The sequence below is a fragment of the Solanum pennellii genome, chromosome 8 (genome assembly GCF_001406875.1).
Source record: "Solanum pennellii chromosome 8, SPENNV200".
NCBI lineage: Eukaryota > Viridiplantae > Streptophyta > Magnoliopsida > Solanales > Solanaceae > Solanum > Solanum pennellii.
The window spans coordinates 349,214-363,079 of record NC_028644.1 but is presented as its reverse complement, the minus strand read 5'-3'; the positions used below and the strand labels follow the sequence as shown (position 1 = coordinate 363,079).

The following is a 13,866-nucleotide window of genomic DNA, read 5'->3' as shown; positions in this document are numbered from 1 at the left end:
AACTTCTATATAATGATTTTTGTTTAAAAATCAAACAAAAAATTTATTAAGATCACATCAACTTACATAGAAGCAATTAATTGCATGTAAGGAACAATGATATATTACCTGGAAACCGATACCACTTGAAACAGTTCAATGTGTGTTGCTTCACTTACTACATCATCACTATGAAATATTAGCGTCATTTCTTGACTGTATCTTCATAAAAAAGTCAAATTATCAAAATTCTTTAGTAGTTGAAATATTCAAACAAATAAATGAGTTAAAATAAAGAAATAAAACATTGAGCATAAAAAACTCATATAAAAAAAATAATAGAGATAACTTGATTACATGAGAAAGTAGAATACATAATATAGGAAAATGGAGAATCTGCTAATAGAAGATAAAAGCGTTACAAATTAAGTGATCCAAGAAGTGACCTTTTGATATCTTTAACCTAACACCTTAATATGAAGTTTTTTTTAAAAAAAATGACAATGGTTTAAAGAGCATAATAAAAGTAGGTAACTTAAAAGGCTAAATCATTATTGCTATATTTTTAAAATTATTTATTCCAATGCATGTATATCTTTTTATCTAGTAAAATTTTATCTAGAAATCAATTATGAATGAAGGATGATAAATTTCCACTTTAAGAATTGAATTAGGTCTTTATTATGTTATTAATTTCAGTAAGTATTATTTAATAATATCTATCATATGAACTAATATTTAAAACATAATTAACTATTATAGGGTAAAATGGTAATTCAACTTTGGGTTTTGGATCTTCACACTTATAATAATATATGATACGATGATATATGAATAAAAGAATCCCTAATCACTCTTTTGAGAATTTGATTCTATAAATCATTATCTTAATTAGCACATTTGATTTAAAATATTCATTGCAAACATAGAGTTACTATAAGACAAATTTGAGATTTGACCTCATGATCTTATATCACATTCCATTGTTGATTTAAAATTATGACTAGATATTACATATCAAAAAGCATTTTTCTAGTTATTGTTGGACACTTCTTTAACTAAAGTAACAAACGTTTTAGAAGTTACATCGATTTGTCTTCTGGCTTGACTGGATGGAATGAGATTGAAGAATAGCTATGCATTACTCTTCTTTTCGTTCCAAGTTTAAAAATACGATCATACAATTAATCAGTCGGTCCGCCTTTCTTAGTACTTTTATATCCTCTTGTTCTTCATATAAAATTCAATCCTTCTATGGTTAAATCTCAATTTGTTGAAAGCCTCGTTGGTAGATGAATGTTTGTTGTCAGCCTCAATCCTTCAATTTTCGAATTGAAATAAGGAGTTTCATGTTCATGTTGATGCATCCCTCTATGCCACTGGATGTATGTTGACGCCAAAATGATCGCTTTATCACTCCATCTACTTTTAAAGTACACAACTTTTTAAAGTGAAAAAATTACACAAGCATTTTTCTAACAAAAAAAAGCGAGACAAACAAATTGAAATCCGATTGGTATATGTATAAATGATTCAATAAAATTCTTTATTACAAATGAGTGAACCAAATTCCCTCTTTTGCTTCTTGTTATGAAAGTCCCTCAGTTTCCATATTTCTTCAAGTTCCAATCTTTCCCTCATTTTCACAAGCTGTTCATTTCCTCACAACCAAAATGGAATTTCAATCACAACCCAAATCTTGTAATCACCCACCCAACTCTTATCCTCATAGAATCTTGCAATTCAATTTCACACATAAAGCAAATTCAAGCCAATATGATACAAACTGGCATGATCTCACACATTTTTCCTATTAGTAGACTTATATCCTTTTGTGCTTTGGATGTTAATGGTGATATAAACTATGCAAATGCTTTGTTTTCAGAAATTAGTGAACCCAATGTGTATATTTGGAATACTATGATAAGGGGTTTTGTTAAAAAACAGTTCTTGGAAATGAGTTTTTGTTTGTTTAGGAGAATGGTAAGGGAAAAGGTTGAAATGGATAAGAGAAGTTATGTTTTTATGTTGAAAGGGTGTGGGGTTTTGAAGGGGGTGGGGGTGCATTGTAGGATTTGGAAAGTTGGGTTTTTGAGTGACTTGATTGTGAGGAATGGTTTGGTACATTTTTATGGTGGAAGTGGGAAAATTGTTGATGCACAGAAGGTGTTTGATGAAAGTCCTGTTAGGGATGTAGTTACTTGGACTAGCTTGATTGATGGGTATGTGAAAATGAATATGGTTGATGAGGCATTGAGGTTGTTTGATTCGATGTGTTCAAGTGGTGTTGAGTTTAACGACGTTACCTTGATAACTGTGTTTTCTGCGTGTTCGTTGAAGGGGGATTTGAGTCTGGGGAAATCGGTTCATGAACTTGTGGAGAACAGAGGTGTGGAATGCAGTCTTAATTTGATGAATGCCATATTGGATATGTATGTGAAATGTGGTTGTTTGCCTATGGCTAAAGAGATATTCGATAAGATGGAGATAAAAGATGTGTTCTCATGGACAAGTATGATCCATGGCTATGCAAGAAATGGGGAGGTAGACTTGGCAAAGAAGTGTTTTAGTGTGATGCCTGAACGAAATGTAGTTTCTTGGAATGCGATGATTGCTTGCTACTCACAAAATAATAGACCTTGCGAGGCCCTTGAACTCTTTCATGAAATGGAGAAACGAGGTTTGGTTCCCATGGAAAGCACTTTGGTCCCTGTGCTCTCTGCTTGTTCTCAATCTGGTTCTTTGGATTTTGGTCGACGAATTCATGATTACTATATTAAGCAAAAACAGGTTAAATTCAGTGTGATCCTGGCAAATGCATTAATAGACATGTACGGAAAATGTGGAAATATGGATGCAGCTGGAGAGCTCTTCCACGAAATGCCAGAAAGAGATTTGGTCTCCTGGAATTCAGTAATAGTAGGATGTGCTTCCCACGGTCTCGCCGAGAAGGCTGTCACTCTTTTTGAACAAATGAAATGCTCAGGACTCAAGCCTGATAGCATCACGTTTGTGGGTGTTCTATCAGCATGCGCCCATGGTGGAATGGTCAATCAAGGTTGGGAGTACTTTAGGTGCATGGAATTAAATGGCTTGATTCCCGGAGTGGAACACTATGCTTGCATGGCTGATTTACTTGGCAGATCAGGGCATCTGAAAGAAGCTTTTCAGTTCACAAAGCAAATGCCGGTGGAACCTGATAAAGCTGTTTGGGGTGCTCTGCTTAACGGTTGTCGGATGCATGGAAATGTTGAGCTGGCCAAGGTCGCTGCTGAGAAACTTATAGAACTAGATCCTCAAGATAGCGGTATTTATGTGCTTCTTGCAAGCTTGTGTGCTAATGAGAGGAAATGGGCTGATGTTAGAATGGTTAGAAGTTTGATGAGAGCTAAAGGTGTAAAGAAGAATCCAGGACATAGTTTGATAGAGGTTGATGGTAACTTCTACGAATTTGTGGCTGCTGACGACTCACACCCTGAATCTCAGGCAATACATAAAATACTTGATGAGATTATATTGCTCTCTAAGTTAGAAGAATATGTTTCTGATGCACAGCCAGAACAAACATGACAAATACACTGTGAGGAGCCAGTAAGTCTTGAAAGCATGGAAGCACTTCCAATCCCTCCGGTCACTGATTACTAACTCGTGATTGATCCATTTAACAATGAAACTAGTAAATATGAACACGTCGGTGAGTTTCCTGATAGAGCTTGCTGCAAGTTTGAAGGTGAAATCAGCTTGCAACTCTTTGAATAATCGGGATGTTGTATGAACAGGATGAAGCACCTTCTCGAAGCATTGGACCAAAGATTGCTAGGACTAGAAGAGGATAAGTTTAACACTATCTACCAACAATATTCAGGTATTGAACACCTTGTTTTAGTTCTAGTAAATGCTGATACACGTAAAATTTGTTTTCTGATCTCGATGAAATGAGGCTTCCTATATTTGAGTCGTTGGGAGGAATCAGAACATGGATAGGGCAAGCTTGGACACTTACATAAATTGTGTTACACTCTGAAATATGCTCATAACTTAAATTCAATAATATGTATCTTGATGAGTACATTTTTAGATAAAACTATTACCATAAAGAACATAGCTCGCTTACCAAGTCGCCCATTTGATGAGCACACTTTTAGATACAAAATGACTATTACCATACAGATCATAGCTCGCCTACCAAGTCCCCCATTTGAGTAGTTGCCAGGAAATAAATGAGGAGGAAACGAAGTTGTCCATGAAGCTTTTGAATGTCCCTAGAAGGACCTTCCATAGCTTTCACGTATTTACCTAAAATCTCAGCGCTATTACATGTTATACTAAACACTAGTTAGCTTTTTCTAACGGAGAATCATGATATCAATTAAGTTAGAATCAACTATCTGAATCTTCAGTATTGTTATATATGTATATATTGTTATGTTTAGTTGACATAATACCCTTTGATGACTCCTTCTCTAGTAAGAGACTCATAATTCGGATTATATTCTTGAAGAACCCACTCTTTGTCCCTGGGGCTATAGCGATACGTGAAATTATCATCAAACTTCCATTCACAAGGTCATTAGTCGGATTTAATTAACAAATAATAACATGAATGAGTTTTTTCTGAGACGAAAATCATATCCATAAATGAGCCAAACTTTAACAAATGACATAAATAAATATTTTCCCTCAGAATTGATCAATAGCATATTTAAGCTTTTCCTCTGAATCGAATAATATGCATGATATGCATCTAGTCAACAAAAAAGAAATGAGGAAGCTATCCATGAAGCTTTTGAGTGTCCCTGCCCCCCCCCTCCTCCACCCCACCCCACCCCACCCAAAAAAAGAGGATCTCCACAAATTCAACCATTTGTCACATTGAATTTTTTTCAATGTCATAGTTAGTTAACATAATATCCTTTGATGACGCCTCCTCTAGTAAGTGACTCATAATTTGGATTGTATTCATGAGCAACCCACTTTTGCTCTTTGGGACTATAGCGATAAGTGAAGTTCTCATCAAATCTCCATTCACAAGGCGTTGAACGGCTAACACACCCATAGTCATATTTAAATGCAACAAATGTACCCATGTTTGTGGAGCAATTGTACATTGTTGAAGAGGAGAAGAAGTTTTTGACTTTGACAGTAATATTGAAACTGCCCATGGTACTTAGGTGCTTAACATTGCCATCATCTTCAAAGGAGAAGCAACGGACGCTAAGATAATTTGTATGATTATTGGTTATGACAACAATTTTTTTGTGTGGTAATCCTACCGCAACGTTTAAGTGAATTATATTGATCATCAACATGAAAAATATTGTTGTTGAGGTGAAAGTTGCAACAATTTTTTTAGCTTCTTCCATTATTTATATATTTCCTTTCCTTTTTTCTGTTTTCTTCCTGAAATTTTCAAAATGTTGAAAAAGATTAGAAGAAATTAAACCATCATGAATGATCATCCAAATTTTATGTTGAAAGTCTTTATCTATTTAAAGATTCAAATATAATATCGGTACATCTTATTCAGATATATCATTCTGGTAAAAAAAAAACAATAAATTAAGAAAGTCTCGTTAAAAGAGAAAATGTACCTTCAAAGACGATTTTCTTGATGACTAAAACCAAAGTTTTGACAATGTTTTTCTATGAAAAGATTTTGGAAAGGAGCTTGAAAATGAATTTTTTCAAGCAAAGATTATCAAAGATGATTTCTTTTCTTCTTTCTGATTTTTTTTAAATGATTAAACCTTTCTTGCTATATATTCATAGGTTAACAATGAAATGAGAGGGATAGAGTTCTTCTAGGAGGTCTTAAATCCCTAAATACTATTTCTAAGTATTTACTATTTTGAACCTTCAAAAAAAATTAGAAAAAATTATCAATTTAGATGATAATGACAAAAATAATCCCTTGAGTTAAAGGGTCCCTTAAGTATGTATTAAATGGTTTTGATCCCTTAAAGTTATCAAAAGCTAACACTTTTAGCCTAAAAATGTTTAACAATATATATTTGTTGATTTGATAGAAATAGTGAAAGAAAAAAGATTTAACCATAAATACCAACAAATCTCATCAAATACTAAAAAGCATAATACATAAACATATATTTAAATTTGGCCTCAACTAGCAAGTAAGTCTTTGAGTGTTAAAGAGTCCAACAAAGACTTCCATAAAGGTCTCATTCACTTTGATTGACAAGTTTTTTACAGACTGCTAAATCGTACCTTCTCTACTTTTGAAGAATACGGGAAAACAAGCTCACATAATATTCAAGTGGAAGTCACAAACTCCCCTTTTTTCGAAGGCATAATACATTAATATGCATCTTAACTTGTCCTAAAATCACATTTATGTCCTTCAAATTTGGTTGTGCGTAAGTAGACATTTAACTTTTTTTATAAAATTGAACAATAGATACACACGTCTTACAGGACAATTTTGGTAATACGTGGTGTCCTACCTGCTCAACTTTATACAAGTTTAAGTGTTTATTTGTAACACTCAAAATTAGAGGATATAAATATAAAACAAAGTCAAGTTAAATAACACATTTATGTATTATATCATCAAAGTTATCGCCAAGCATAAACTCAACCTCAAGGCAACTAGCTTTTTTAGGTTGCTTTCTTCTTAGGTGGATTACAATGGCCACTCTAAAGATTTGTGTGTACCTATTAATTACTTTTTGCAATTATTTTTATATCCTTTTTCCTACACACTCTGTATATCACGTTAATATCTAAGATGTATTTATTTCAAGAACTTAATATATATCACTGGAATTTCAAATATAGTTCGAAAGAATACTTATATCATATTCTGAAAAGAAAATTCAAATAAAGTAAAGTACTAAAATTGAATAAATATATCACAAACTTAAATTCACAACTAACATAAGAGAAAACAATTTAAATTAGTTCCCTATGGTGCTCCCTTTATGCGTATTCTAAGAGCTACTCAAACATTAAAATTCGTTTAGTTAACATAATATCCTTTGATGACTCCTCCCCTAGTAAGAGACTCGTAATTTGGATTATACTCATGAGCAATCCATTTTTCCTCTTTTGGACTATGACGATACGTGAAGTTCTCATCAAACCTCCATTCACAAGGTCTTGAATGGCTAACACATTCATAGTGAGAATTAAACGCCACAAATGTTCCCATGTTGGTGGAGCAATTGAACATTGTTGAAGTGGGGAAGAATTTTTTGATTTTGACTGTGATATTGAAGGCGCCCATGGTATTTAGGTGTTTAACATCACCATCGTCATCGAAGGAGAAACAACGAATACTAAGGTAATTCGTATGGTTGTTGGTTATGACAACAATTTTTTCGTTAGGTAATCCTGTAACATTTGAGATATTTATATTGATCATGAAAAAAAATAATATTGTTGTCGAGGTGATAGTTGCAACAATTTTAGTTTCTTGCATGGTTATATCCAAAATGTTAAAAAAGATTAGAAAGAATTAACAAAGAATTCTTAGTTTCTTCTTCTTGATTTGTTGAATTATTCAGCCTTTATTGTATTATTATTTATAGGGAAATTAAACAAGAGAAAAAAAAAAGTCTTAAATCTTTTATACTATATTTAAACTTTTACTATTTTTAAACCTTCCCATAAATAAAATAATATTTCAATTCAGATGAAAAAATGACAAAAAATAATCTCTTATATTTATGGTACAAAATGGTCCATTAAGATTGTAATAAACAATTTAGATCTCTTAAGTTTGTTTTTATAAGCATAAATACCAACAATGTTTTATCAAATCATAAAGTACACACTAAAAAAATATATGGCGCTAGATAATAACAAAATGGAAAAAAGAATAACAAAAATTACACCTTAAAAATTGCTTAGACTTAATTTATTATTATTATTTTTAGCAGAAACTACAAAAATTACACCTTTGAATTTTGGATAATTTTGATTTTCGAATTTTTCACCGTTAAATTTAATAGAGAAAGTTCAAATAAATATTTGGTGGAGACTTAAAGTAAATATTTTTTTTTGATAAGTGAAATAATAAAAATTGTTAAATGAATACTTATGGAACTATTTGATTTAATCCTCAAACAAAAGAGACTATTTTTTTAATCATTTTCTACAATTTTGATACACAAACTTGTGATTCTTTTTCTTTTTTGGTCATATGAATATTAAATACAAATGCCATAGTCTTTAGAGATTTAGAAGGGTACATAACAAATTTACGTACCAAATAATAAAAAAGAGATATCTTGAAGATGAATAAATTATAAATAATTTATTGGGATCAAAATTGTAAGATATTAAGATATATGCAAACAAACTAAGCAAATCTTAACGATGATAAATAATATAATAGAATAAATTTCACCATAAATATTAACGTGACGTAGATAACCAAATGAATATCCTTTGTGTTTATTACACGCGCTTCACAATCTTTTTCCACTAAAATTATTTTTTGAAAATAATATTTGTGTTGCCTTATTATGAAATTGATAATCTCAATCCAAAGAAGTGAGTGTTCTAATTTAGTGGAATGGTTTTGCAGTCTAATTAATTAGATGTATATAATTACGTAACGTCCTATTAAAACTAGACACTTGTATTTATTAATTACTTTTAAATTATTTTTGTACTCTTTAATTGCTCGTACATTCTCTATATCACATCAATATTTATGGTGTATTTATTCGATTATAAAATAATTTATGTGAATAATGAGACCCAAATTAAGTTCAAGTGAATGTGTCGCTATAATTTCATATATAGTTATGTACGAACATAATATTGTCATATTATTTGAAATATATTATTACTCTAGTAAGAGATGCATAATTTGAATGAATTTCCATATATGTAACTTAATATCGTTGAAATATACACATAATATATAATATAAATTCAATAAATATGTAACTTGACGAGTACATGTTGTAACACAACTATTTGCTTACCAAATCACCCATTTGAGTATAGTCTCCAATGAAATGAAGAGGAAGCAAAATCAAACTATCTAAGAAGTTATTGAATATTTGTATCACCTATTTTTCTAAATTGTATTTTATACTAAATTTTTATAATCAAACATTTTGATAATTCTTCTAAGTTGGAGTAAACTATCTGAATATTCAGTAATTTCATTTAGTTAACGTAATATCCTTTGATGACTCCTCCCCTAGTAAGAGACTCATAATTTGGATTATACTCATGAGCAATCCATTTTTCCTCTTTTGGACTATGACGATACGTGAAGTTCTCATCAAATCTCCATTCACAAGGTCTTGAATGGCTAACACATTCATAGTGAGAATTAAACGCCACAAATGTTCCCATGTTTGTGGAGCAATTGAACATTGTTGAAGTGGGGAAGAATTTTTTGATTTTTACGGTGATGTTGAAGGTGCCCATGGTATTTAGGTGTTTAACATCACCATCGTCATCGAAGGAGAAGCAACGAATACTAAGGTAATTTGTATGGTTGTTGGTTATGACAACAATTTTTTTGTCCGGCAATCCTGCTGCAACATTTGAGACGTTTATATTAATCATAAACAAGAATAATAATATTGTTGTCGAGGTGATAGTCGCAACAATTTTAGCTCCTTGCATGATTATTTTATATTCCTTTCACACAAAAAAAATAAATTCTTCTTTTGTTTCTTGAAATGATTAAAATCAAGATTTTATTAATATTTTTTCTACGAAAAGAGTTTCGAAAAGAAATCTTGAAAATTGAAAAAGAAAGAGAATGAGATTTTCTCAATAACAAATAATTCTTGATTTGTTGAATTATTAAACCTTTCTTGTTATATACTTATTTTTAAATTAAACAGGTGGGATAGAGTTTTTGAAGGAGGTCTTAAATTTTTTATACTATTTTTAAACTTTTACTATTTTTGAACTTTCTAATAAATAAGAGAATATCTTAATTTAGACGAAAATGATATTAATTATGTTTGAGAAAAGGTTCAAAATAGTCCCTTAAAAACGTAATATTATCAAATTCTAAATATACAACACAAAATATTGCATTAGCCGCTAATAAGAATGACAAAACTTACACCTTAAAAAGTTATATCAAAATTAAAAAATAAAACAAAAATAGTAGAAAGTTCAAAAATTGCACCTATCAATGTGAATTTTGGATAATTGTTATATGCTCCCTCTAAAAGCATTAGATTATGTGATTGCCTCTTTGGAGAAAGATTCTACAATGAATTTAGTTACTCTATAACATAACAAATATAACATTACCAAATGAGAAAACTGAAATAAAAAGATTGAATCAAACACAAACAAAACATTGAAGTATATCGTTAAAGATCAAAATGATCAGCATAAAGAACAAAATGGCAACAATACCAACAGTATCGAACTTCAAATCTCTAGATTCTACTTATGAGTACAATCCTATTTTGGTCTTTGCACAAGTAATGAATCTTGAAGTATTATTTTTGGAAAAATGATTCTCAAAACTTATAAATTTTCAGTATAAAAGCATGATCAAGATACAGTAATATGAACTGAAATCACAAGGTCATTTGGTACAAAGATTAATAACAACCTTTCTTAGAGAATGAACACATTGTTTACTTGGACTAGAGATAACTCCTTGGATACATACAAGTGCAATCCAAAGCCTTGTCTATCAAACAAAGTCATAGATGTTAAGTATGTTGTGATTAACAGTGGCCAAAAGACAAATGAAGCTCATGGAGAGGATCTTGGAAAGCGCAGAAGCTCCCGTACCATTGTTACATCCAGAAACTCATCAATGAAAATTTTTTCTAGCACACTTGCATGCTTGAGCAAATATTTTACAAACGGCAGCATGGACTCAGAAAGGTCAAGGATCTTGATGGTCTTCAGATGTAGAAATGAGCCACTAAAATTATGTGTCTCAAACCTCTTCATCTGCTCATCCTTATTTGGGTAACATAACAGCTGTGCCTGTAGGAAAGAAATGGAGTTGATTGTGGATAAAATAGAAAGGCGATGAACTTTCAAATTCAAGAAACATCTCAGTGCTTTGCTTCAAAGCATCTGATCATTCATCCCCTCGCACGAATACTTGTTAAACATCTTTTTCCAACAACTACAAAAAGTTTACTAACATGAAGTAAAGGGAACTTACTCTTGATTCTTTGTAACCATCAATGACTAAAGTCTCAAGATGCGATGAACTCTGTAGAAAACTGCAAATTCCAGGGAAATCCAATTGCCCCAAGGTTGTGCTAAGTTGTAAGAATTTCCAGCTTGATAGTGGAGGCTGCCACCCTTCCAATTCCAGTATGGACTGTTACATAGAGTATGTCAAAACAAGGAAATAATGCACCAGGGATCTAATTCAACAATAATATTCTGAATTTTGGATAGTGAAGAGTATGAATAAACCTGTAAGCACCAGGGACCTAATTCGAGCTTATCAACATGGGCAATGCTGTGAAAAAGTTCCTTCAAACAAGTAGACTCCTTCCTCTTCCTCTGCAATGGATCCTCCTCTTCAAAATTAAAATTAAAATTAAGGACTGCAGTAACAAGGGAATCCACATTTATCAAGCGTATCCCTTCACACCACCCCGAAATTTTCAATTTTTGAATATATGGGGCAAGTATATCAAGCCATGGATCACATTCAGTAATTTCTGAGTTGTCTATAATCAATTTTCTCAACTTCACATTGCTGATTTCCAGAGGATGAAGTCCACAACAACCGTAGAATTTCAAGCACTCCAAGTTAGGGCAACCAGATAATATCTTTTTCATGACACCGTCCGTCAAATCCATGCCAGTAAACGAAAGAGAAACGATACCACTCCAATTCACGTTAGCTAAAGGATTTACTGTACAGAACCGTAAATCCAAATTCCTCAAGGACGTATTCTCATATGCAAACTGAGGAAACTCATAATCAGATTCACATTGAAGTTCAAAATCTTCAACGTTTGCTAGTTTAGTTGCGAAAAATACCCATAAATCGATATCTCTAACAAACTCCTCCGGCCTACCATAATACATATTCAACTTGAATTTCCTGATTTTCTTGAAAAACCTAAAATAATGAAGATTTCTATGCGTGGAATTTACCAAATCTTGCATTACGGAATTTAGAGATTGTCACGTAAATTGAAATTGAGTGATACTGGAACAGACATCCAAAGAAACTGCCATCGCTTAGATAATAAGCTGGTTCTCACAATTCTTATACCCTCTTCATGCAACATAGCGAGAATGTGAATTAGAATTGAGTCAGGCAAATCACTGAGTCGGTCTTCATTCGCCATTGGAGATTGGAGAAGAAGGTATTTGGGGGTTAGGGCTGATTGAGAGAAATATGAAAATGGCGGGTAGAATTTAAATTGGGTTTCATATATATACTCTGTTATGAATGGCATTTTAGTCATTTTTATGTGATTTCTCTATTTTAGTTTATTTATTTTACCATTTTTATATACTAGTCTCGATCACGTGTATTTCATGCTAAGTATTTGAAATATATATATATATATATAATGTAACATGACAAGCTATTAGAATCAATGTGTTTCATGCATTGCTACACCGCATTAGACACTAATAACTTCAAATTTTTCATTAAACCTCTAAAGTATATAATCTCATATATAACATTTTTTTCAATAGTAATACATATAATTATATATTAAAGTGTAACATACATTAAAGATTAACAACGTAACATAAAGACACACTAATTTTAACTAATTAATTGACATCAACTGGGAGATAAACTACCGCGAAATGGTTCTTTGACATTGTTACTTCATGTTATCAAAGAATTTATTAGTGGAAGAAGAAGACGATATAAATCCACATATTTCTGATTTCCAGTGCACTAGAAAAGAAATCAGAAAACTTGATGAAAGATCACTAAGGAGGGGGATTTGACAGATTTGTAAGTACTTAAGTACAATAACTTCTAATTTGTAGAGACTTGTTTGCTTCCTTGTGCATTGTTTCCATAAGAGCTTGAAAAGGGAGAAAAAGTGAGGAGTTTCTCAAGCAAGATGTGAGCTCACAAAAAGATATAATCAGGAAGGTAGCTGCCATTTGTCGACCCTTCTTTGCGTCCAATAGGTGACTGTATCCAACTAAAGAATCAGCCACACCCATTTGCTTCTCTGTGTTATATTTGCAGTTGCGTGCTTGTTACTTATTCCTTAAGACGTTCAAAAAAGCTTTTTGTTCTCTTGATTTATTTTCCGTTTATAAAACATTTCAGCTTGTGTTGCTTTGATGCATGTTATTACTATCAAAATAGACTTTATGAGTTTACTTTTTGTAGTTGTTGGGGAAAAAAGCTATTTTCTAAGCACTAGATGTTATCAGATGCTTTGGACATACTTCTATTGTTTGGATCTACCACATTGTGACATTTGCTAAGCACTAGATGTTCCTTGAATTTAAAATCTCATCACTTTTTAATTTTATACACAATAAACTCCTTGGCTTCCTGTTTCTATCTAAGGATAACTAATATACGTTAATATAATGGAATTTTTTCATACAGGACCATCTGTTGAAGTACACAAATAAGGATGAACAGTCCAAGAGGTTTGAGACTCATAATTTTAACGGCTCATTTCCACATCTTAGAACCATCAACATCCTGAACTTTTCTATGTCTGTGCTGCCGTTGGTAAAATATTTGCTCAAGCATGCAATTGTGCTAGAAAAGTTTGTCATTGTTGCCAGAAGCAAAAGGAATCCGGATATGGAACAGGAGCTCCTGAGTTTTCCAAGATCCTCTCCGCAAGTTTCAGTTATCTTTTCTTATAGATAACCTTTAACTACTATTTGTTTGTACTAATCGCAACATACTTAACATCTGTTACTTTATGTTTTAAACTGGATTGAGCTGATAAACAA

The 13,866-nt window shown here is 31.9% G+C and overlaps 1 protein-coding gene, 1 long non-coding RNA gene and 1 pseudogene across 2 annotated transcripts; 1 reads left to right on the top strand and 2 right to left on the bottom strand.

Annotated features, from left to right (window-relative positions):
• The first annotated feature begins 1,371 nt into the window (after positions 1–1,371).
• Positions 1,372–4,048, top strand: LOC107027166 (pentatricopeptide repeat-containing protein At2g22410, mitochondrial-like). The gene is made up of 2 exons (XM_015228347.2): positions 1,372–3,673; positions 3,759–4,048. The coding sequence occupies exon 1, from the start codon at positions 1,570–1,572 to the stop codon at positions 3,547–3,549; it is 1,980 nt and encodes a 659-aa protein (XP_015083833.1). The 5' UTR covers positions 1,372–1,569; the 3' UTR covers positions 3,550–3,673; positions 3,759–4,048.
• A 484-nt stretch (positions 4,049–4,532) lies between these two features.
• Positions 4,533–5,827, bottom strand: LOC107027167. Its single transcript, XR_001457726.2, has 2 exons — positions 5,571–5,827; positions 4,533–5,379 (listed from the first exon to the last, which is right to left on the bottom strand). It is a non-coding gene; the product is annotated as an uncharacterized LOC107027167 (long non-coding RNA).
• A 4,828-nt stretch (positions 5,828–10,655) lies between these two features.
• Positions 10,656–12,271, bottom strand: LOC107027393 (annotated as a pseudogene).
• Positions 12,272–13,866: the final 1,595 nt, after the last annotated feature.